At 35.0% G+C, this 22,856-nt stretch overlaps 1 protein-coding gene across 5 annotated transcripts in view; it reads right to left on the minus strand.

Annotated features, from left to right (window-relative positions):
• HECTD1 (HECT domain E3 ubiquitin protein ligase 1) overlaps positions 1–22,856 on the minus strand; it is a 60,707-nt gene that overhangs the window by 7,611 nt on the left and 30,240 nt on the right. For 3 of the 5 annotated variants that reach the window (XM_085301661.1, XM_085301659.1, XM_085301664.1), the window contains 18 exons: positions 21,597–21,731; positions 21,223–21,369; positions 20,839–20,933; positions 20,053–20,158; positions 19,077–19,211; positions 18,853–18,992; positions 18,032–18,355; positions 17,482–17,648; positions 17,120–17,296; positions 13,476–14,312; positions 10,358–10,579; positions 8,483–8,616; positions 6,568–6,724; positions 5,538–5,760; positions 3,006–3,060; positions 2,590–2,772; positions 2,032–2,242; positions 1,866–1,951 (listed from right to left, as the gene is read on the minus strand). In XM_085301661.1, coding sequence (XP_085157787.1) covers positions 1,866–1,951; positions 2,032–2,242; positions 2,590–2,772; positions 3,006–3,060; positions 5,538–5,760; positions 6,568–6,724; positions 8,483–8,616; positions 10,358–10,579; positions 13,476–14,312; positions 17,120–17,296; positions 17,482–17,648; positions 18,032–18,355; positions 18,853–18,992; positions 19,077–19,211; positions 20,053–20,158; positions 20,839–20,933; positions 21,223–21,369; positions 21,597–21,731 — 3,534 coding nt within the window. The remainder of the gene's footprint in view (positions 1–1,865; positions 1,952–2,031; positions 2,243–2,589; positions 2,773–3,005; positions 3,061–5,537; positions 5,761–6,567; positions 6,725–8,482; positions 8,617–10,357; positions 10,580–13,475; positions 14,313–17,119; positions 17,297–17,481; positions 17,649–18,031; positions 18,356–18,852; positions 18,993–19,076; positions 19,212–20,052; positions 20,159–20,838; positions 20,934–21,222; positions 21,370–21,596; positions 21,732–22,856) is intronic. The other 2 variants (XM_085301662.1, XM_085301663.1) reach the window with 2 other exon arrangements.

Raw genomic sequence — 22,856 nt, forward strand, 5'->3', positions numbered from 1 at the left:
TTTTAACTGCAGAGGTATTGTAGGTGCCTGAACAACCTGCAGAAGACATTTTCCTTTTAATGCATCTAGTAAGTTTTCTAAATGCCAATTTAGCGATCAGAAAGACTTCTCTAGATTGTAAGTAGTTTGCAAATATAGTTAATTGCCTTCAATACACCACCATCCATTTTGAAGACATACATAGAGTATATCATGATGTCAGTGTTTGGTACAGCAATGTAACAGAAGGAAAATTACGGTTCTGTACGTGGAGCTTAGCTAACAATATACAATTCCAGAGAAACTTGCTTATTCATAGCAAGTGTAATAAATAGGAACATACTATTTCAATTTCTTGATTAAACAGACAGGTTTCAGACTATATAAAGGGAGCAGGTTAATTTGCAGAAGAGGCCGTTGTTTTTACATTTACCATTACAAAAAACAGAAAACGGTTATTTAAAGCATATCTAAAAGAAGGAAGCTATAGATTTTGGCTACACTGTATTTTGTTGCTGAATAGCAAAGTCAGGCCTATTTTTTCAAATAAATCTCATCTTTCAAGTAGGTCCCAAATCATGGTTGCATTWTATTACCTTATAAGAACATATTAACAGTAGAGAGAGTAATTGTTTCCGAAAAAAAAGTTTTTTTTTGAAAAAAACCCAAAATGTCCATTTATGTCCATCAGCACCACCACCACCTAGTATTAATTTCATCTGTTACTTTCATCAGCATAATCCTGTATCCCCAAATAAAACCTTAAAAGAGAGTCAGTTTGCATCTAARTTTTCTCAAAAAATTCTATACAATATTAACAGTTTGCTGAAAGTCACCTAATTAAGAGTTTCAGATTTATAACCAGCTAAAATTCTACACAAATTTCTCACTATTTGTTTTAGATTATTAGTTCAATAAAACCTTGAATGAAAGTAGATTTTATATTTTCTTTTAAAATTTGAGAGAAAAGGCCTGATTTTTCATTTCATCTTCTCCAGTTACAATCACTGCAGAAGTCTGAAAGTAAATAAAGGTTAAGGAAAAAAAAAAAAAAAAAAGGTCTTAAACTGTTACATACATTTCTGAAACTCTCAAGACTTAAAATTTCATTTGAATGTATGTTCATAAAGAATAAATTACAGCTTGGAGACTGAAGACTGTAGTAGTAATATCATAACCACATTTCCTCTTTTACTACAGATCATAATGATACTTCTGTTTTCAACTGTGATTTTCAATTTAGAATATCCTGTAGTTTTTGCTAGAGTATATGGAATTGCTGTTAATGAAAACTGAGAAATTTGCAATTCAGATGGCAAATTAAGATGGCATTTAGATGACATCTACAGATGCCAATTCTAAACTCAAACTCACTTATACCAAGGCAACCACTTGGAAGTGTTTCATCAGCCCCCTTCATTATTATGTATCACCAGCTCAGCAGGGCGCACAAAGTCTGCCTGAATTTTAATGTCAACTAAGACCTAGGTACTGTCAAATACAAAGAAAAATGCTTTAATTAAACTTGTGAGCACACTCTCCAGCCTGCAGAGGAGTTCACACCTGCTTAAGCATTACACATATCAAGACCTATGTTGGAGAACATGACTGATACATCTTAAAAATTAACTGTTTCTATTAGCAGGAACAAATTTAATCTTCATAAGTAAAATATCTAGTTCTATTACAACTTCTTTTTCTTGGTATGTTTTTACTCAGACTACACTCTTTTCTAAAAATATTCTCAACTAGAACATAAGGAAATACACTTAATATATGTAAATGTGAAATGATTCAAAAGTCAAAATGGCAAAAAAGCCATTAATTTCATACAGTCTTTAAAACAATTCTACGTATACATTAATGTTTTATATGTAATATATTACCTCAATTTGCTGCAGAATCTTTGTAGTAATTTTTTTACTTGTGAATTCATCTGGTGGAAAGTTAAACTGAGGATGCTCATCGCCTTCTGAAAACACCAAAACCAAATTTTTGTGTTATTTATTTTCATCAAAACTTCTGAGGAGCTCTACTAAATAACTTACAGACCTTCTTGAGAAGTCCGTGCTGCATAAGGATCACTGGCAACTATATACAAAATGCGAAGTAACTGCAGAACATCTTCCACTCCACAGGAGTTCTGTCCACTTCCAGCTTTGGCCTGAGGTTGTTCCTTTGCCAAACTAAGAATATCAGAATTCTGAAGAGTAGAAATGGCTCCCTGGCTTAATCCAGACTTTGATCCATGTTCACAAAAATCCTGTTTTTTTAAAAAAAAGAATGAAATTGTTTGCTATTTTAAAAACTGTGCATTGTAATTTAGTCATCTGAAAAATGAGACTGGTTACTGTATTCAATCTTAAGAGTCTTAACACTTAATTCAGTTGCAGATGGTTTAAACTATGATTCAAATGCTTTTTAACATTACTATATTTACCAAAAGACATTAAAAAAAAAAAAGAGAGAGAGAAGACTAAACTTGATACTGGAATGTGAACATACAGTTTCCTATCCACATGTCAGCCCCCTCCTCCACAAGAATCTTCAAAGCTACAAAACAAAGCACGCAGCCATTCCCAATAAAGAAGTTTGTAGGCAGACATATACCTTGTATGCCGCTATGAGCTGGGAACAATTTCTGTTTTTTCTAATGCTTTTATTAGTGCCAGTTAATTTCCAGTGGCGCAGGAAAGCTGAGTCTGCATTCTTCTGCAGGTAGGTTATCAAGTCATTCTTTGGTAATTCATCAGTGCCAAGGTACTGTTCCACATGCTCTATTGACCAGCAACCCTACAACAGGAACCACCAAAGGTTGGTTTTTCCTGATTGTAAAGATTTCACATGCATTCTATACATTTTCTTTTTCTAAAGGAACATGCACTTATAAATATATTTGCTCATATCCTCTAAATAATCAAAAATTGTTAGCTTTTTTTTTAATGTAGCATTTCTAAAACTGCAATAAGATGTTTTGTTTTTTTTAAACAGCCACAAAAACATACACAAAGGCATAAAAGTCTTACCATCTTTCCACTTTCTTTCTCTTTATCAGAATCCTTCATTTCTCTGTACATGATTCTAAATATTAAAACAATGAGTTAATATTTTATATTCATAGTATATCATCTAAATATTGAAGTTATACTTGGAATTGTTAGAACCGAATGACATTTAGGWAACAATATGAAAGAGAAACAGCAGCTGTGCTTTGCAGCAAAACATACAGGATTCTCTGATCCAGTAAAATTTATTAACTCAAGTTTAATTTGCATGACATGGATATTAATAAATGTTTTGCAAGATGTTTCCTTACACAAAGCTTGAGTAATCAAATAAACACACTTCACTGTGCAAAGTTCCCAATCCAACTTCAGGATCTCCATTACAAGTGCATCAGCACTTTTAAATTTTGAAAATCTGAGATAGTTTGCTGTGTGTCAAATTAAGAGATATACACGTTTCCAGTATTTTTGTAATGCCTTCTAATTAGAAGACATAAGTTTTGTTATATTCTATAATTTTACATGTTATAGCACTGGGCATATCTGAGAAGGATGTAAGAGAGCTTAGAAAATTGTCTTGTTTTCAGTTATGTTCATTCCCTAATATGACATAAGTTATGTTGGTGTATTAAGTTGCAAATTGCTCAGAACTGTGTCTAGTCAGGTTCTGAGCATCTCCAGGGATGGAGATTCCACAACCTTTCTGGGCAAGCTGTTCCAGTGTTCAACTGCAACAGAAGCATTTATGTTTAAATGGAATTTTGTATGTTTCGATTTGTGCCYGTTTCCTCTTGTCCTTTCACTGGGCAGTCGTCTTTGTTATTTACATACATTGCTAAGACTCCCCCTAAGCCTTCTCTTCTCTAGGCTAAACAGTCCCAGCTCTCTCAGCCTCTCCAGATACTCCAAGCTGGTAATTATCTTCATGGTCCTTCACTGCACTTGGAYCTGTATGTCCATGTCTCCTGTCCAGGACCAGACACAGCACTCCAGATGTGGCCTCACCAGTGGTAAGTGGGGGGGAAGGATCATCTTCTGGCTACCCRCTCCCTAATGTGCCAACAGCACTTGCCCGGGTGCTGTTGGCTTTCTTTGCCACAAAAGCACATTGCTGGCTTATATTCAACTTGTTACTCACTAAGACCACCAGGCAYTTTCTGCAAAGCTGCTCTCCAGCTAGTTGGCTCCCAGGGTGTACTGGTGCATGCGGTTATTTCTGACCAGAGGCAGGACTTTGCACTTCCCTTTCTCCAGCACACTGGCACAACCATCTGTGTACCAACCATTCCCCTCACCTGCAAACCTTCYGAGGGTGCACTCTGTTCCATCATYCAGATTGTTAATGAAAAAACTAAGCAGTATTGACCCTAGGATTGACTCCTGGGGTACACTGCTAGTGACTGGCCTTTAGATGGACTTTAGGCTGCTGATCACAACTCTTCAAGCCTGGCAAGGTCAGCTACTTTTCAGGCAAGGTCAGCTAATTTTCAGTCCATTTATCTAGTCCATCCTCCTTCAGTTTCTCAATAAGGATGTTAYGGAAGACAGCATCAAAAGTCTTGCTAAAAAATCACAATAAACATCCACCGCTCTCTCCTCATCCACTGAGCTGGTCAYCTCATCATAGAAGGCTRTAAGACTGGTAAGGAATGTCTTTTCTCCTTCATAAGTCCTTGTTGACCAACTCCCAATAACCTTTTTATCCCTAATACCTTTGAAGGCAGTTTCTAGGATTGTTTGCTCCATCACCTTTCCAGGGATCAAGGTAAAGCTGACCAGGCTGTAATGCCTCAAATCCTTCTTACCCTTCCCAAAAATGGGAATATTTGCTTTCTTCCAGTCCCCAGAAACCTTCTCCAGTTCCATTATCTTTAGAAGGTGATGGGAAGTGGCTAGCTCCCTCAGCACCTGTGTGTGCACCCYGTCAGATCTCATGCACTTGTGCATGCTCGGTCTCTTTAAATGTTCCCTAACTTYACTTCCCTCATCAGATTCAACTCCAGATGAATTCTGCTTTACCTAACCACACTCYTGCATGCTTACACAGTGTTTCTATAGTGCTCACAGGTAACATGACCCTGCTTCCACTTTTTACTTGCTTCCTTTTATATTTTGAATTTTGTCAAGAGCATGTTCATCCATGCAGACCTCCTGCTGCCTTTGCTCAACTTTCTGCACATCAAGATGGACTATTCTTGAGCTGAAAGTGGAAGATTCTTCAGAAGTCAACCAGCTCTCCTGGAACTTTCTTCCTTCCAGGACCATCCCATGGACTTCTTCTAAGCAGATCCCTAAAGAGGCCAAATTCTGCTCTCTTGTGTCAGTTTCTTTTGAAATATTACTAACAAGTCACATTAGAGGTTATGACTTTTCTGTTTGAAAGTAACCACAGCTTTAAAACCAAAAAGAACATCCTAGCACAAGAAAAACTAATTCTAGAACTATTGCCTACAGAAGTGAAGGAAACAAAGTCATAACATTGTTTTACACCTGTTTCCTGATCAGTCAGTTCCTAACACTGTTCTATACAGAATAATAAACTTGTGAGCTTACGTGTATGTTGGCTCCCAAATACGCCTAAGTTTGTCCGATTTCACATTACCATTACAGGAAAGCTGTAACAATTTCTGTACATAGTAAAAGATGGTAGATCGGAAGTTTGTTAGAGGCAACTCTACTTCACGAGTTGTTCCAAGACCTGAAACTTTCAAGGTAAGTGCTAAACGAGGTGAAGGCATGCACTCGACCTCTTCCAAAAGCTCTGAATGAGGTGTACCTGCATGTGAAAAACCATTTGAGAAGCTGTTAATACAARACATAAAGCATGACAAGCTGGCTGAAACATTAATAAAATGACTCAAAAAGGAAGTGTAAAGACTTCCTGCACATACGCCAAGAAAATGATAGAGAAGTGCTGCTAAAATTCAGTGTCTGATTAAAGCTAACATTTTTGAAATTCATATTTATCCTTTTGTCTCGGTAACATCCCCTTTGAAATTAACACAGCACTTGCATTCTACCCTTTATACACAGTACCTTCCTGTTGTATTAGCTCCTTTCATTTCATCCAATTCAACAGTGTCTCATTTCCACATATGCCTACATTATGTAATATCTTCTGGAAGGAACACTGAATGCACCTGCACTGCTCAATAAGAGAGCACTAAGGAGCAAGATCAGATGCTATGCAGATGGTCATGCAGACCACACAGTTGTTATATTAGCTTTTCCCTTGCTTCTGCTTTGGGCTGTTTCAACAAACCCTCTCCAAATCAAAGCTATTCTGGGACAGCTCAATACACAGATTATTCCCTGCAAGTGGAAACAGACACAGCAAAAAACCCATCACTAATCTGAGTTTTTAAATTCATGAGCATGCTTTTCTTACACAGCATTTAATTTACTTGTCCCTCACACGATGCTTAGATCTGTACAGGCAGATTAAATTCTTACTCAAAACAGAAAAGCTAGACAGCCACAAGAGCACGTTGTACCAACTGATAGCAATAGGATCCCTAGCCTCCAGTGGGTCACTAACCATCCTAAAGCCAGACCAAATATCACAAATGTTTTGCTGGCATACCTGGTGGAGGGATTTCTAAGTCAGTTGTTTGCTGAACATTAGTTCGACCAGGTCTTGGGTCAAAAGCAGGAACCAAAGCAGAAAATTGCCTTTTCAATACATAATCATCATCCCATGTTCTTCTACGGCCTCCTTTGGTTTCATACTCCTCTTCTTCCTATCAAAAAAGGTTTGGTTTTTAGATTCTTCTACAAAGAATCACTTGATCAAAAATCTGATGGAATACAGCAGTAATGTAAACTAAAGCTGATACTGAAGATATCAAAGCTGGTATGCAACAGTATTATATCCATTTTATTGATCAAGCAGGGATCAAGAAAATTAAGCAAAACTGCTCATATACAGAAACCAGTATTACTGGGCTAACCTTTTAACAGGGATCCTTACAATTTCTGGAATGAATGAAACTTTCCATGAAGCATCAGAACAATACAGGGAAATATAAAGTAGTGCAAATCAAATCAAAAAACTTTGGAATATCAGGAAGATTCAATTAATCAATCGTGTCAAATTAAATACATTTAACTTCTCTAAAAATCAAGAATTTTTTTTGGAAAATAATACCTATGTTGATATATAATGTATACACATTTATACAAATACCAAAATACTGGAACTATGATGGGGGGGGGAATCTAATTTTCAAGAAGTCTTAGAAAACATAAATTGCTTATGATCTATTTAAAATAGGCTTTTAATCTGTTCAAATCCTTGTTGAAAAAAATATATATAGTATGTCAGAAGGAAAAGAACTATCCATGACCAGGATAGTTTTCCTTTGCAGATCTGATTCTTGCACTTTAATCTTAGGTGAAGATTAATAAGCCATTTCTGCTACTTTTATCTTTGTGCAGAAGGTGAGATAAAGCAGTATTTAGTGACGTATTTGAGTTTCTACTCAAATAYATAATCACAGTAGTTTAAAATGTCTAAAAACTTGGTTAAAATACTTAAAAGGTGCGCATTAGTCACAAGTAGTTTATATAATTTCACAGAATATTAATTTACATTATAATAACAAACATTAAATCATCATCAGTGAACTCTTATTTCTCCTCTGAAATCTTACAAAATCCATTTTGATGACTTTGATGGGCACAGAAGACCAAGCATTCATCATACCAGAAGAACCAAATGAAAAGACATAAATCACAGTAATAGGCAAAACCTATGTGGACTGATTTGCCATTTGGTTTTGTTTAACTTTTTTTATTTATTTATTTATTTATTTTTTTTTTTTTAAGAGATACTACATCTGACATACCTGCACAGAAATACAGTTAAACACATCCCAGAACTGTACCACTACAAAATTTCGTAGCCTACCTGCAAAACTGTTCCTTTCATCAGCACGGTTAACTAGTGATACATCATTTCTACTGTCTGTCAACTTGCTCCCAGGCTTCTTTTAAGAGTTAGCTTTGGCCTACAAGGTCTGAGGGTCTATGAGTATTCAGCAACACTTTTCTTCACATGAAGTGTTGAGGGCAGTACAATCATTTGAATTAGTACAAAAAAGGGACTGCCCTACTGCAATATCTACTGGGACCTCGCAATTTTAAGTTCAGCACACTCACTTTAACGTGTCAGGTAACAGYTCTGTAAATATTCAAAAAATACACAAGAATAGAGAAAAGGGGCAAAGTAGTACATTCTAAAAGGTCTTTTTGGTAGGGATTCAATTTGCAGCTGCAGAGCAGTGCAACATGACTTTAGCTTGAGAATTACATTAAGAGACTTAATAGATAGGTACTTCAAACTTGCAGTCCTAAATCTATTTTTTCAAATTAAGAGAAAAATTATAGGTTGGACCCCATATTGCCAAGAAAATCTGTAGACTTTTTTTTCCTGTTCTGTATCCATCTGTTTGTATAGATGGCATCTTAATTAACTAAGTTAAATGACTATACTGTACCATAACTTCCTCATATTCTTGGTCTTCTTGATTATCATCTTCATTTTCATCATCTTCTTCATCTGGTTCAGGTAGATCCTCATCATCATCTAACTCTGCCAACAGAGTACTAGCTCGGCAGCTATCAAGAAAATCTATAYATACATATATATATTTACATATAGGAGGGGGGGAAAAAAAAGAGACAAGAATCACTCTAAAGTAAAATTTTGAAAATAAAAAACAGGAGCATTGGGAATACTGAAAAAAACAAATTTCATTTAAAAAAGAAAAAGCATACAAAACTAAAATATTGCTGATGGTACRAAAAGATTAAAAGCTCTGATAAAAGTATACATTGACAAAAAATCCAAGGGTGTAGCTAAATAGAGTAACTAACAAAAGATACACTTAACTTTAGTATGATTACTCTTAATCAGCAATTTTTCCATTTGCTTATAACAAACATTTTATAATTTCACTTTTTCAAAATACACAAAAGAACAGAAAAATTGGTACACAAATTTTTACTGTCTGATTCTAAGTTTAACTGATTTTTTAAAAAGTAATACTGGTATATCTTCCACTAAGAATGTGTGGCTTTAACTTTATATTATAATTTAAAGAACCTTTTAAAAATAAATATTTTATAGCAACATAATTGCTAATGCATTGCTGTAAAAAGAAGCTGCAGACTGATATATAATTCAATTTCACCCACCTAGTACTAAGATTAAAAATTAAACAAAAAATAGAAAATGACACCTGTTCAAGGTGGACTATGATAGGCAAGAATCTTTTTAACTTTATTTTTTTTTAAATATGCATGCTATTATATATCCAACCCAAACACTATCTGAACTACTGCCAAAGTCCCAACAGAAACTTTATGGATGACTCCCCAAACTATTGAGCCAGCTGGTCATGATATATTTTAAGACTTGTCATCCAATCTGAGATTAAAAAAAAAAAAAAATACACAGAAATAGCACATCCTGATATCTTAATCAATCCTTCCAAAGGGTTTAATTCTAATGCCCATTAAAATTACTGCATTCCCCCCCCCCCCCAACAATTTCATGGGCTTTAAAATAGGCAACAAAGCAACTACTTGCTTTGTTCAAACAATTTTTAAATAATTCAGGTATTTCTTCCTTCAGGAGTATTCTGCAATTCAGTAAGCTTTACATTAAAAATATTTTCCCATATCTAGCCCAAGTTTTTCTCGACTTCATTTTATTAACTTAATCTGTAGATATTACTACTCAACTTAGACAACCAAAATCTTTCTCCTTTTTCATACCCTCCAAATATCTATGGTCCTACCGTCTAAATTTAACAGAGTGCCCACATAACTCTGGATTTTGTTCCCTGAATGTAATTCCATTCTCCGTGTCATTTTAATTTGTTTTCCAACTTGTCACAATTACCATGGTATTGAGCTATGTGGAACCTCATATAGTACTTTAAGTGTATGGTATGTCCAATGGCTAGTGCTTTTCAATAATGGATTAATACAAGGTACCTCAGACTGAGCACGTAACATGTTAATACAGTCAAAAAATAGTTTAAGTAGAGGCCCATATACAATCTACATTAGATGCTAAACTCACTTGATTAAGGACAATCAAGTGCCTAAATAAAGCGTACCACAAATCATAAGCACAGGGGATAGAAACTGAACTACAAAAGAATGAAAAACATTAAAAGAATTAAAAACATTTTAACATTATTTTGCTTAAGTACTGCCTTACAGAGCTAGCAGTATATGAACAGCTCAACTTTCAAATACTTTGCAGAAAATAAAATACTACATGAAAAAAAATCATAACAAAGGGAGAAAAAGAAAAATAATTCATGGGAGGTCTGCTTACGTTCATTAAAAATGAAACTTACCATATAAAGAATATTCTGCCTCCTGCCCTGTATCGCTCTCACTAGATGTTGATGTTAGGCTAGTAGTTAGGGTATTACTAAGCGACTGACCAACAGATAAAACTGTAGTTGCTGTAGCTACATTGCTGCTGCTAGTAACACTGGATGTAGACATGGTCACTGTTGATGTGGTACCAGTTGTAGTCAGATTAGGAAAACTTTGGGCACCCATAAGAGGAGAAGCTATAGATAAAGATATGGTAAGATAAAATAAATGATTTGAAGAGTACAATTTACATGCATGAGTCCTGTGTTGAAAATATATTTGGGCTTGAAAAAATCATCAGATGTAACGTGTCATTTTACAATAAGGAATAAACAGACTACAAGAGGAAGGAATTTTCTGGGCAGAAGTGCACACTGCAATCTATAGGCCCACTTTGGAGCACACTTCCTTGCATATACTTAAAGCAAATAATTTTCTTAAATAAATTCCAGAATCCCACTATGAATCTGAAATGACTTAATTTTGTTTTGCTCAAAGAGGAAGTAACATATGAAAGGTACTACTGAAAACTATTACTTTAAGATCAAAGTCTGCTTTATCTCTAATGTTAATATATTTCAAGCTATACATGAAAAACAATTCAACTATAAACRAATTAAGAACATAATAGACAAATTTCAAATTGATAGTATTTGTGTATATCTAGTTCTTAAAAACAACTCCAACTTGTTATCTTTCACACAACTATTAGTACATGTATTCATCACGGGCATAAAGCTCGAGTTGGTAACACTGGAAAAAAGCATAACACCTTAATTATGTTGGATAGTATATATTAAATAATTTTCAAACTAAGCAAATAAAAATCTAAGAAGTTACCTAACTATACATTCAAATAAATAAGATGAATGCACAGCATTTTAACAACTGAAACAAATTAACTGTAAATTCAATAAGAAGAATTTCAGAGAAGTATATTTAACGATGTACATACCTGAAATGGTATAAGTTATATTTATGAGCAATTACACATTAGCATCCCAATTCTGGAAACATTTACTCACATTTTTATTTTCAAATACTTGAAGTTAATCATATGCTCTTATRTGCATATGGGGGGGGCAGCTATTCTTAAATTTAATCCCTACATTCTTCAATTTATCTTTTCTAAAATCTATCAAAGGCAAATTTTACAGTTATAAAAGTAAATATTTTCATTATTGCAGTTCATGCAAACCGAGGCATTGCTTTAAAAAATGTATACATACTCAATAAACTGAATTTCAGACTACCATTGAAATGTTAATGTGGGAAGCAAGAGAGTGAAATTCAAATTTAGGGGTGTTATGTAAGCCCTATGCTCATCTCTGAGAATAAGAAAGCATGGAAAATTTCTGATCCAAAGGGTTCTTCCCCTCCCGCCCCCCCAAGTTGTTTAAGAATTTGGAAGTTCTTAGTCCAAAAGATTGAAAATACGTTGTTCAGTATACACATCTTCCATCCATTTCTACTAACTAATAATAGTGAACTCTTTGCTGGTGCAATAAAAAGCCATTAAACATTAGCATTCCATTTGCACAGCTCTCAAGAATGAATAAAAAYTAACTAGTCTAGACATGATTCAACTCCTCAAATTCTGATGTTTTTAAGTGCAATCGATAGAGCAAATCTGAATAGACTCATCACTAACCATGATTTTAACTATTTTTTCTGTACAGGAGTATTTTTTCTCTTTTTTAAAAAAGAAGTCTTTTATAATGCACTAAGATAACTTTGATAAAATATCTCAAATTGAGTGTCCCCAATCTTTTTGGGGCACAAGTTGCATTTGTTTTCTTTTTGTATAAAAATCTATCAAATACAATAATTCCTACAAAACGGTAACTTTAAAAGTGTCAGTATATTTTAGTGTTAAGAACATGGTAAATAAAAAATTCTATTTACAACTCTATCACTGCATGATATCAAATAYGCATGAAAGCTGTTAAACATTCTTTTAAACCATCTTATAATATTCTTCAAAGCTTCTCTCTTTTTCTCCYCAACACAATAACTTCAGGATTACTGCCACTGAATATCTGCCTGAAAGGACTAATTAATGGAAACCTCCCTTTGGTTATCTTGCTAACATTTTGAATCCAGTCTGTGAGCATTACCATCCTGCAAGGTGTCACAATATGAACATAAGAACACAGAGGAAAGAACTCCCCCCCACCAGGGAAAAAAAAAAAAAAAAAAAAGATCTAACAAGAACTTGAGTGCTTCTCTCTGGATAATTTTATTTTTCCCAATCTGCCTACCTCATGCAATGCAGTTCTCCACTTTAAATGCTATCCCCAGACACTAGAGAACACACACCAAGCTTGGTGAAGTGCTAACTCAYGGTTCTGAAAGCTCAGGAGAGTGAACTCACTCGCAACAAGCAGGTCAACTTACCTGCTAGGACATTAATTCTCACGTATAATTTGAAGACATGCAAAAGTTAAACCCTGTGCATAAACCTATTTGTATCAGTGTTAGCTACAAACTTCCTTAAAGTTATCATGCCCAAATGGTTTGCTGAATTTGAGCCTTATGACTGTACCATCTTTAGAAAACATACACAGTATGAGAGTACCTTTAGTTAAACATACTGTATGAATTGACTAAGAATTTCATCACACTGCAGTTTACTTTTTACTGTGTCATTAGCTCCTAAGCTTGGACAGAATTCAGTGTGCAGAAACTTCATTCTCTGAGGAAAGAGAAATAACACACACACACACACAAAAAAAAAAAAACCCCACACACAAACAAAAAAAAACAGACCAGGTGTGCGTGTCAAAGCCACCCATACTATCACTCGTCACACTATCACTCTTCCTAGGCATACAATAGACATCAAACTCAGTTTCTTTTCTGTTTGGTGAGGGCCACAGAATAGCCTTGCATCACAAAAAGAAAAGGCAACATAAAACTTTCCAGTTACAACGAACTCCATGAACTCCTCAGGAGTTTTGTAAGTATACACAAGGTAGTGGCTGCTGTACATTTATTCCCCTATTAGGGCAACAGAATCCAAACTTCTTTAAGCCTAAAGAAATCCAAAGAAACAACAAAACCTTCAAGCAAAAATAAGTGTAGCTTACTTACTTGCAGTACTCATGACATTCCTTCCCAAAGTATTAGTATTGTTATCACTGCTACTTCGGCTTAAATTCATGTTGTTTGTAGCATTGGTACGTGCAATGTTTGCTACTCTTCGTACAAAGGACTCCAGGCTCGAAGTTTCCCGAGACGATAAGTTAGGAACGCTTGCACTGGAGCTCATCGGCGCCCCAGCAGCCAGCAGAGAACTCACTGAAAGTCTGTTACTTGCTGAAGAGCTGAGGGGTCGTTGGGAAGCTGCTTCTTTATTAGTCAGTTCAGAAACCGAACTGACATCAGGAGAGCTCACGCTAACAATTCCCATGGATATAGCACTAGACTCCCCAGCTGTGCGTATTGAATTATCAGGACCTAATTTCCTTTCTGCGTTTTCATTTCCCATGTCCGCTGTTAAGGTGCTGGTGCTCGCACTGGAAGATGACCCTACTTCAGCCTGAGGCACGCTATCAGCGGAAGACAGAACAACAATTGGTTCATGGACGTCAGTGCCTGAAACTATATTTTGCTCCATTACACTTTCTGATCTCCGCTCCATTTTGGTCGAACCCATGCTGATGTCGCTGCTACTGGCCACGCTACACACAGAACTGCTGCTTCCTTTTCTACTTGAGGAGCCTGCAGCAGCAGTCGTCTTGTCTGGACAGTTGTTTTTCACCAAGCTGCTCCATGACTGCGTTGTGCCTGAAACAGTGGATGAAACAGGTTTGGGTGATGCCGCTGAATCAGGGTCGTACCCTGGCGCAAGCTTGAGGTCAAATTTTCCTTCTGCGCCCATACGGTAAGAGTTAGAGCCACCAGCATCCCAGGTGACATCAATCCAGCCTGGAAAGGGACAGGAGTTTGTGAGATCCAGCAGAAAGCAGACAGGAGCGTGTCAGACAGTAGCTCCACAATGTGGGATCAGCTTCTCATAATGGCTGCATCTCTGAATTAATAAAATTACTAAATGGTCCTTAATGCCAATTAAAAAGGAAGAGTCGTCAATCTAAACAAATTGGCATTTTAAGATGTAGTTAAAAATTAACGTGACGAGCAAGTGCATGAATGATCAGCTTCAGGGTATGAGAACCCAGCCAAAAAAAAAAACATGTGTTCCAGGAGGGAGCCTGGCATACTAGCATTTCTCAAAATGTTAAAGATGATTAGATTCTCTGGTATCAGAAATGTATGTTAACATGTATCATCATAACTTTATTAATCTCTGTCAAGAAACTACAGTTCCTTCACAGACATTATATAATGTTTTTCTTTGTTGGATGCTTATGTATGACCATGCGTACACTACAGAAAGCATTTTATGAAATTGGTTAGTTTGGGATTTTTCATTTTTGTAGTATAACATGAAAGAATGAGTTTACTGATACTCAGCTTTTCAGTAATTTACAGACTCAAGCATTTCTTAGTCACGTGAAAAGTCTTATGGCAGTCAAGTAAGGACTACTTAAAGCAGAACTTCAGGGTTGCAAAAAAGAGTAAAATGTTCTAAGATCCTATGAAACATACTGGAATCAAAACAGCACTGGGAAGAGACGCTACTCTTCAATGCCTTTATTAAATGATGAATTGAAGTACCAGCATTTTGTAACCATTGAATGTAGTAAAGCTACAATGAGGTTAACACGTGAAATTTAACTAACTAGGAGAGAAATAGGGGCAATGTCATTTACTTTTTCCTCATCTGAATATCTATCACAACCTCAGAGTAATCTAAAAAAAAAAAAAAATTTCTTCTAGTACTTTTATTGTATGTTAATCATAACAAAACTTGGTATCATTATTTCAATTGATATACATTTTCTTTAAAAACAAAACTCTCTTAAGTTTAGTCATCTTATATAACCTCAGACAAAATCCAAACAAGATGCCAGGTCCAGTACCAGACAGATATTTTCTTTTACAAAGGAGATGAGAGCTAATTTAAAATTAAAAAAATGATTTTAGCTCAGTAAGGTGCTTTTTACTTTGTAACTATCCAGAAGTCATCACGTTTTAGATCAAAACAGAAAATCACAGGCAATTTTCTATTTAAAAATACCAATCTAGAAGAGGAACATTTAAAAAAATTGGTAAAATTTTCAAATATGATAAGCAGGCATCTCATCCTCAAATAAGCAGGCTCAGATCACATTGATCTTGTATGATTTTGTTCCATCTTCATGTATTAGACCTGAATAGCATCATGCCACTAAATGGTGAAGTTGTAAGACAAACCTGAATTTTTGTCTTAACTGCATTTTTTTTTTTTTTTTTTTTTTTTCCTTTTTTTTAATCAAACACAAAAAGTAAAAGGTAAGTTCCATACCACAGTTAAAGACTATGATTTTTTTCCCCTTTATGAGTATCTGGACAGAGTATTTTGAAAAAGCAAAATCAAACTACAGTTCCTGTTTTGGGTAGCTCCTGTTCCTAAAATATTAAGTACAAACATTTTAAAGCATGCAGTCTTTTAATACATATTATGTACTTAGAGTCTTGTTGTTGCATCATGTTCTACATTATGGCCCAAAGCAACTCGAGATTTGTCTAAACTTGTGAATAATCACTAAGAAGTAGGATACTGTTTTACAGTGTTTTGTTCATAAAACAACTGTGGTAGTAATAAGCATCTGAGAATATAAATTTTTTACAGTCTCTCATCATCATTTGATGCAGAAATCTCAATTTCACCTCTTCTTAAATGAGGAAGTCGTAATGAAATAGAGGAATCAGTGAACACACTGATTTAGTACAACACTACTCACTAACTGTAGTTGAAGTCCTACAAGAAAGCATATGGCTATGGATACTGTTGTGTCTCCTAAGACTAAATATACTGATGATGGGGCAATTCCCTACAAGCTATACTGAATGACTTCAAAAAGAAAAAGATTCAAGAAAGTTTAAAAATGCTTTAAAGACATTGTCCTTTGGACATTTCTCCATGTTAGAGATCCAACAACTCAGACAAGAAGAAATGTAAAAATCTAGTTTAAGAGTGAACCTAAAAATTATTGAAGATGCTTCAGACACAAAGTGAGTCTTAGTTATCCAGACAAAGGTGAGGAAATGTGGTGGCAGAGAGCATGTTCAGCTGACAAAATTATCACCTCCTTCTGAAGCCTCTTCAATACCCTGGCCGCCGAGCACCGACCTCCTTGGCTCTTACTTTTTATGTTCTTTTTATTAATAATATAATAACCTGATCCCAATGAAGCTAGCAAGATAGAAAAGGTAAAGGACAAAACAAAAGTCAAGAAAAATGTTGCAAATGCTAAGCTAGAAGAAAAGAAGAAAGGTAATTTGAGGTTTTGCAGGCACAAAGCTTAATCAGATGGTATGCATCAATCAACTTCCCATAATTTTTTGGGGTGTTTTGTTACAAATGTCTAAATAACAATTTGGTGTTTTAATTAAGGAAAGTTATAAAAATAATTTTTATTTCCAACAAGGTTTACCTTTCATGCATTAAAACAGAATTTCACAAATAAACTGCAATAGTTACAAAAGTATTTGGCAAAATATTTAAAATTCTGTCAACCACTTTAAAACACTACAAAGAAAATACTGTTACCAAATCCAAATTCAAAATGCAATAAAACACAAAATAATCAAGCTGCATCTATTAGCAAATTCAGCTAATTCTTGCTCACCATTATGCAATTCTCCTGTAACAGTGCCTTCGCCCTGTGGGCTTCCATCCTGATCTCGCCATTTCCAATCAATTCCTCTGATCACACGGGCTCCTGGAACCATGTATTTCAAAACCTGAGAACGAACTAGACGTCGCTGCCTTCGCAAATTAGCTTCCGCTTCTTTAGCGGCTTTTCCTACAAGAAAACAAACCGAAATGAAAAAACTGAAAAATAAAACAATATTGAACGGAGAATAATTTTGAAGTTAAGCTTTTAAGCAGGTTTCATTGCAAAGTTGAGTGTTTTCTCACATTGCTTCATATTGCATGTTCATTAGCACTCTCAGACAACACTTATGATGTACACATTCTGCTTCTTACCCAACTGATCTTCACACACTCCATTCACAGTGCCATAAAGTTCAAATCCAGACAGCGAAAGGTAGTGTGTTTGCCCACTGGCATTCTTTCCCATCTGTTTTATTCTAATGTGTCTCCAACCTTGCTTTTCATCCTTTGGAGGATCTAAAGGCCATGTTGCTGTAGATCTTTGAATTAAAGATAGTGAGGGAGAGAGAGATAGAAAGAAGTTTGTTGCTGACACTGATCATGTATGGATTAAGTCAGAAAACTGCCAAAAATGTACGAAATAAAAGACAAAGTCTGGATGAGTGCTGGTGCTACCATTTTCTCCAAAGCAACCCAAATGCAAATTAACAATGGCATTTGTGGTTTTTTTCCATCACATGTAACGCACACAGAACATTTATGGATCACTTATTTTCCAGCTCATCCTTGATAATTTAGGTCACCTATCATTCCTTCATGCACTTGTGTATTATACCTGTTGCACACATTACATTAGTCTACATCCTAGTATCTTTTTAACTGAGTTCATTTTTATAAAAGCTGGTAAGATAAACTAACATACCCTGGTTCGTTGAGACTACAGTCATCAACATGAGTATACAAAGTAGTCCAGTTCTGGCCATCCTTAGATACCTGGAAAACCCAGTTTCTGAGAGCAGATCTTCCATAACCTCGAGCGTGGCGTAACGTGTAAGCTGATGGTATAACCCAAAGACCAAGATCTATGGCAAACCAAGCATTCTTATCATCGTTAGTATGACAATTGAGAGCCGAACTGTCACGGCTTAGGATGTCTTCTAAACGGCCATAAGGTAGATTTCTTCCTTCAGATGATGTAACCACTACTAACCCATAGGCTGCTGGATTTACCCACTCATATGCAGTTCTATATTAAAAAGAAAAACATACTGTTCAATTATTACTCACATTAAAAAGCAGGTATCGATAACATTTGACAATTTACTCTTAAGTTGTAGATTACAGCCAAGTTTATTACAAACCAGAATAATTTAGATCATTTAACATAATTAGATAATTTCTTTAGAGATGATCTAAAAACGTCACTTTATTACAGTGGTTAAAAATTCAAAAAAAAAAATCTCAACCAAAAAGACAAAAAAAAAAAAAAAGCTGCAACTATCCCATCCCATCCTTGATTATTTTCTTAATCAAGCATACAGAGATTCACAGTTTTGTATTACTCAAGTAGAGCAAAAAGAAATGTAATTCTATGGGTCAACAGTAAAATCAAATATATGTTGCATTCTTGGGAAAAAAAACCTCACAGTATAGACTTCATTTCATAATGAGTTTTCTTTCCACCTCCCCAGATCAGTTTATTGTACTTGACTTCAAAATACTTTGATCTTTGAAGAAACTCACTTTGCATTTGTCCCAATCCAATAAATAATTCCATTTTCATCAAAATCATGTTGATGCCTGAATACAAATGTTTGGCCTTCACGCAGCTTTCGTACAAAAACAAATGAAGCCCTATCAAAGTCGTACCATTGCTTTGCTACCTAAATGAAAAGAAAATAAATGAAATGTTACAGACGCAGAATGCAACTATTCCGTGTGAATCGTGTGTTTGGCGTGTTGCTCACCATTTTCAGGAGATACTGTTCCAGAGATTCAACAGTTGCCAACGGCTCCATCTTTAGCATTCTACCAGTTCGATCTATTAAAGATGTCTCCCCAGAAGCACGTTCCAAACGAAATCGCAAACGTCTTGTTAATATCTAAAAGAACAGCTAAACATTAATACAGGCTTTTTTTGTTTAAGTATAAATCAACAACATAAAGTGAATATTTGCCAGCACTTTTGATGTCTGTTCATGGCTTTTAAGCCTTGCAGATTAATAACTGAAATAATATAAAACACGAAAATACTTTTAAAAAATACTGAATAGCAGTAACTGTTTYTGTTACTTCCTGCAACTATTTTCTGATAATGAATTTCTGCAAAGCAGAAATATTTGCACTTCAATGTCATATTACATAAACCTGAGGTGTGCTTTCGAATATGAAAAAAACTTATACTTCACACAAGCAGAACAAAATAATTAAATAAGATTTTTAGCTTTCTATTATGAGAAGCTGCTAATCCTACAACTATCATGTATTACAAATGTGACAGTTACAAATACACACACGGGCCCTAGAGATGATGCTTTCAGCCATCACAGCCCATCCCAAGTCATCACAAATAAGTGTGTCTCATAATGATCTTCAATAAAATGATTGCTTTGGACGCAGTCACATTCTAGTGAGGATACTTATACAGTGAGCGTATCTCTGTATAGAAAGGAGAATACTTGAAAACAAACACATCTCTTCAACTAGTATTTTCCCTTTATAGTACAAAAGGGAAGGACAGTACAGGAACAACTGAATGTTTAGGTTAAGTGTTGGGGAGAACAAAGAACAAAAGACCTAGGCAGCATTTTACTTCAGTTCTATCCAGCTTTCAGGAATACATCTCATACGGGTTTAGCCTATGTCATTTTCCCCTGAAATTCATACAAAACATTCAGATGTGTAAATATTCAGTATCATATATTATCATCACTTTGCATTTACCTGAAGATTATATGTGGAGCCTGGTGTATCATACAAGTGAAGAGGTAGACGCTCAATAGATTCTAACACTGCTATCAGTTTCCGAATTAACGCAACTGCTGGACGACTGAAAGTGAACAGTTATTATGTTACCGCACAGAAGGGAAAAAAGACTCTACACCATCTCAGACTGTAGTACTGCTGCAGTTTATTGTTTTTGAGGGCTTTTTTTTTTAATTGAGACTGAGTTAACTCAATGTCTAGAACAAATTTCAAATGTTTCTTCAAGTTCATACTCAGATTATTAATACTTCCTGGCATTTGGTTCACCTCAGTTTTCCTCAATATATTTACAGCATTTTTTTCCCTAAAGGAATGATATTAATCCAGATAACTTGGTTCGTTCACCATAGAAAAAAGGTTCTAGCAAATACCTCAACTGCTATTTCTACTTTTTTGAGTTGTCTACTTCCAATTTTTAGTCACGTGCTTGTAACACAGTAAGATAAATACTAATCTGCATGTAGTAAGTGATACACAATCACCTTTATCTCTGTCCACAGGCATACTCACAACTAGTTGCCTACTACAGATCAAAGTAATTCTATAAAATTTTTAATTGCTAATTCAGTAACAGATGCTTTTTAAAGCCAATTTTCTATTTTGTTAGAGAAAGACCAAAACTAAAATGGGAGGAACTGTTTCTTTATCTTTAAATTGTTCTGAAAGTGCTTCACTGCTTCATAAATACAATTTTTGTTGTTTTTTTTCCTGGTGGTTTGTTTTGGGTTTTTTGTTTTGTTTTACCTTTCATCATCTTCATTTTCACTGAATGCTGTTTTGAACACGTTTATTCTCTCTACTAGTTGACTACAATCTTGCTTCACATCTAAATCGACATTCTAAGAAAAAAAAAAGAAGAAAGTTTTTTTTTTTTTTTTAATATAAAACAACTTATATGTTCATTCTTTAAGCTGGAATGTAGTCTGCCTATGCTTATTAAATTCCATATTTAAAATCCAGCATACATTCAATGGGTAAGACCACTAACTAGTGCAAGCCTGTCTGATTTTAATAAAGACAGCAAAAAGTCACATTTATTTGTTTAGATATTTTTGAGGTCTGTATCATCATCTTTTTAAAGAACAGAAAAAAAGCTTTTTTTCAGAAGCTTGGGGTCTGTGAACTCACATTATTTAGAACTGTAAGCAATGACTGAACTAAGCCACTACTACACATTTCATACGGAGAAATAGTGTTCTCATCCTTCAACAGTACAATTAAATTTTCCAAAGCAGTCTTCATTAAATCTCTCCAAGTATTTTCTCCCTCAATGCACTGGAAGACAAGAGAGACAACGATGGTGAAAGAGAGTAACAGTTTTTCCAGTTGCTTCATTTCAAAAATAATGTCCTGATCAAGTACATAACTCATAACTACATACATTAAAAAAAAAAACATATTTCATGGATAGACATGTTACAACTTTCCTTTACACCATGACATGGACTAGTCTGAATGGTATTATTTTCACTTACATTACAAATTAAGGGAAATACACTTACCTGTCTGTTTGTATGAAGCTCCCATGAGGATTCTAACTGTGTTGCTATGTTCCTCAGTGTTACAACTACTCCTCGAGGCATACTTTCAACAGCTTTAAAATGATCATCATATAAATCTCTTGCCATAGTGCGTACCTACAAATGTATTTTTGTCATGAGAAGTCACATCATACTTGGTACATAAAGACTACTCTCCAGGTATTCTTCATGATTCTAAAAACTTCATATTTTTTTTTAAAGTCCATGACACAAAAACAAATAGGGAAAAACAGGAATCTATCATAAAATACAAAAATCATGAAATTCAAAGGTTGTAAAAGTGTAAAAGTACAGGAGAAAACAGGAATACACAGAAAATTCTGCTGAAACTTGCAAAACCTGAACTTACTATTAAAAAAAATGGCAGCACAAAGGGAGCAGAATAGACTCTTAGTCTGTAAATCTCTATCTTTTAAATTTATATCAGAGACCTGAAAATCTTTTCGGATATAAGATTAGATTTTTGTTATATGGTTTCTGAATGATTATTCAGATTTCTTAAACCAGTTCACATAAGTCATTATGGGACCTTATGCTTATGAAAATAAGAATTATTTTCCATGAAGCATGCTGCACACAGGACACAGATTTTACAAAACAAGTTCTCAGTAAACATTTTGCTTTTAAGAAATTTTTCCAAGAATCTTTGCTTGGTATTATCATCATGTACCCTAATAAAAGATCCTCTCAAACTTGGGCGCAATATAGCACAATCTCAGCTATGGAAGAGCGCTGCCTTCCYGTTCTGCATTCCGGAACGGAACACTTTAGCTGTGTAGTAGAAACTGTAAAAGAGGTTAAGACTGAAGCTTAGCTTGAACTTTTGGTATCAGCCGGCCACAAAATGAACTGCTACTATAGGTTTTTGTAAAAGTTTAAGCCTTGATTTCTTATCTCCTATTTCTTTTCTCAGTCTGACAGAACAGAATGTTTGAACAGAAGTTTAAAGATGAAGGATTTTAGACATTTTGCTCTACTACAACCTCTACAATACTGGAAGCGTCTGTTCACCTCCATCTCCTTGTCTGTCACTACATCCAGCTGAAAACTAGCATCTAAATGTAGGGAATATAAAGTAACATGTCTCTGATATGACTGCTCACAGACAGCCTGGAATAACAACAACATTTTATTGGCAAAGTTATTTTAGCTGCTGTTTGAGGAGGTAAGCAAAACAAAAGATAAAAAGGTAAAAAGATAAGACTTATCTAGTGTATGTCA

Source organism: Rhea americana, unplaced genomic scaffold, assembly GCF_003343005.1.
Source record: "Rhea americana isolate MKP2758 unplaced genomic scaffold, rheAme1 scaffold_18, whole genome shotgun sequence".
Lineage (NCBI taxonomy): Eukaryota > Metazoa > Chordata > Aves > Rheiformes > Rheidae > Rhea > Rhea americana.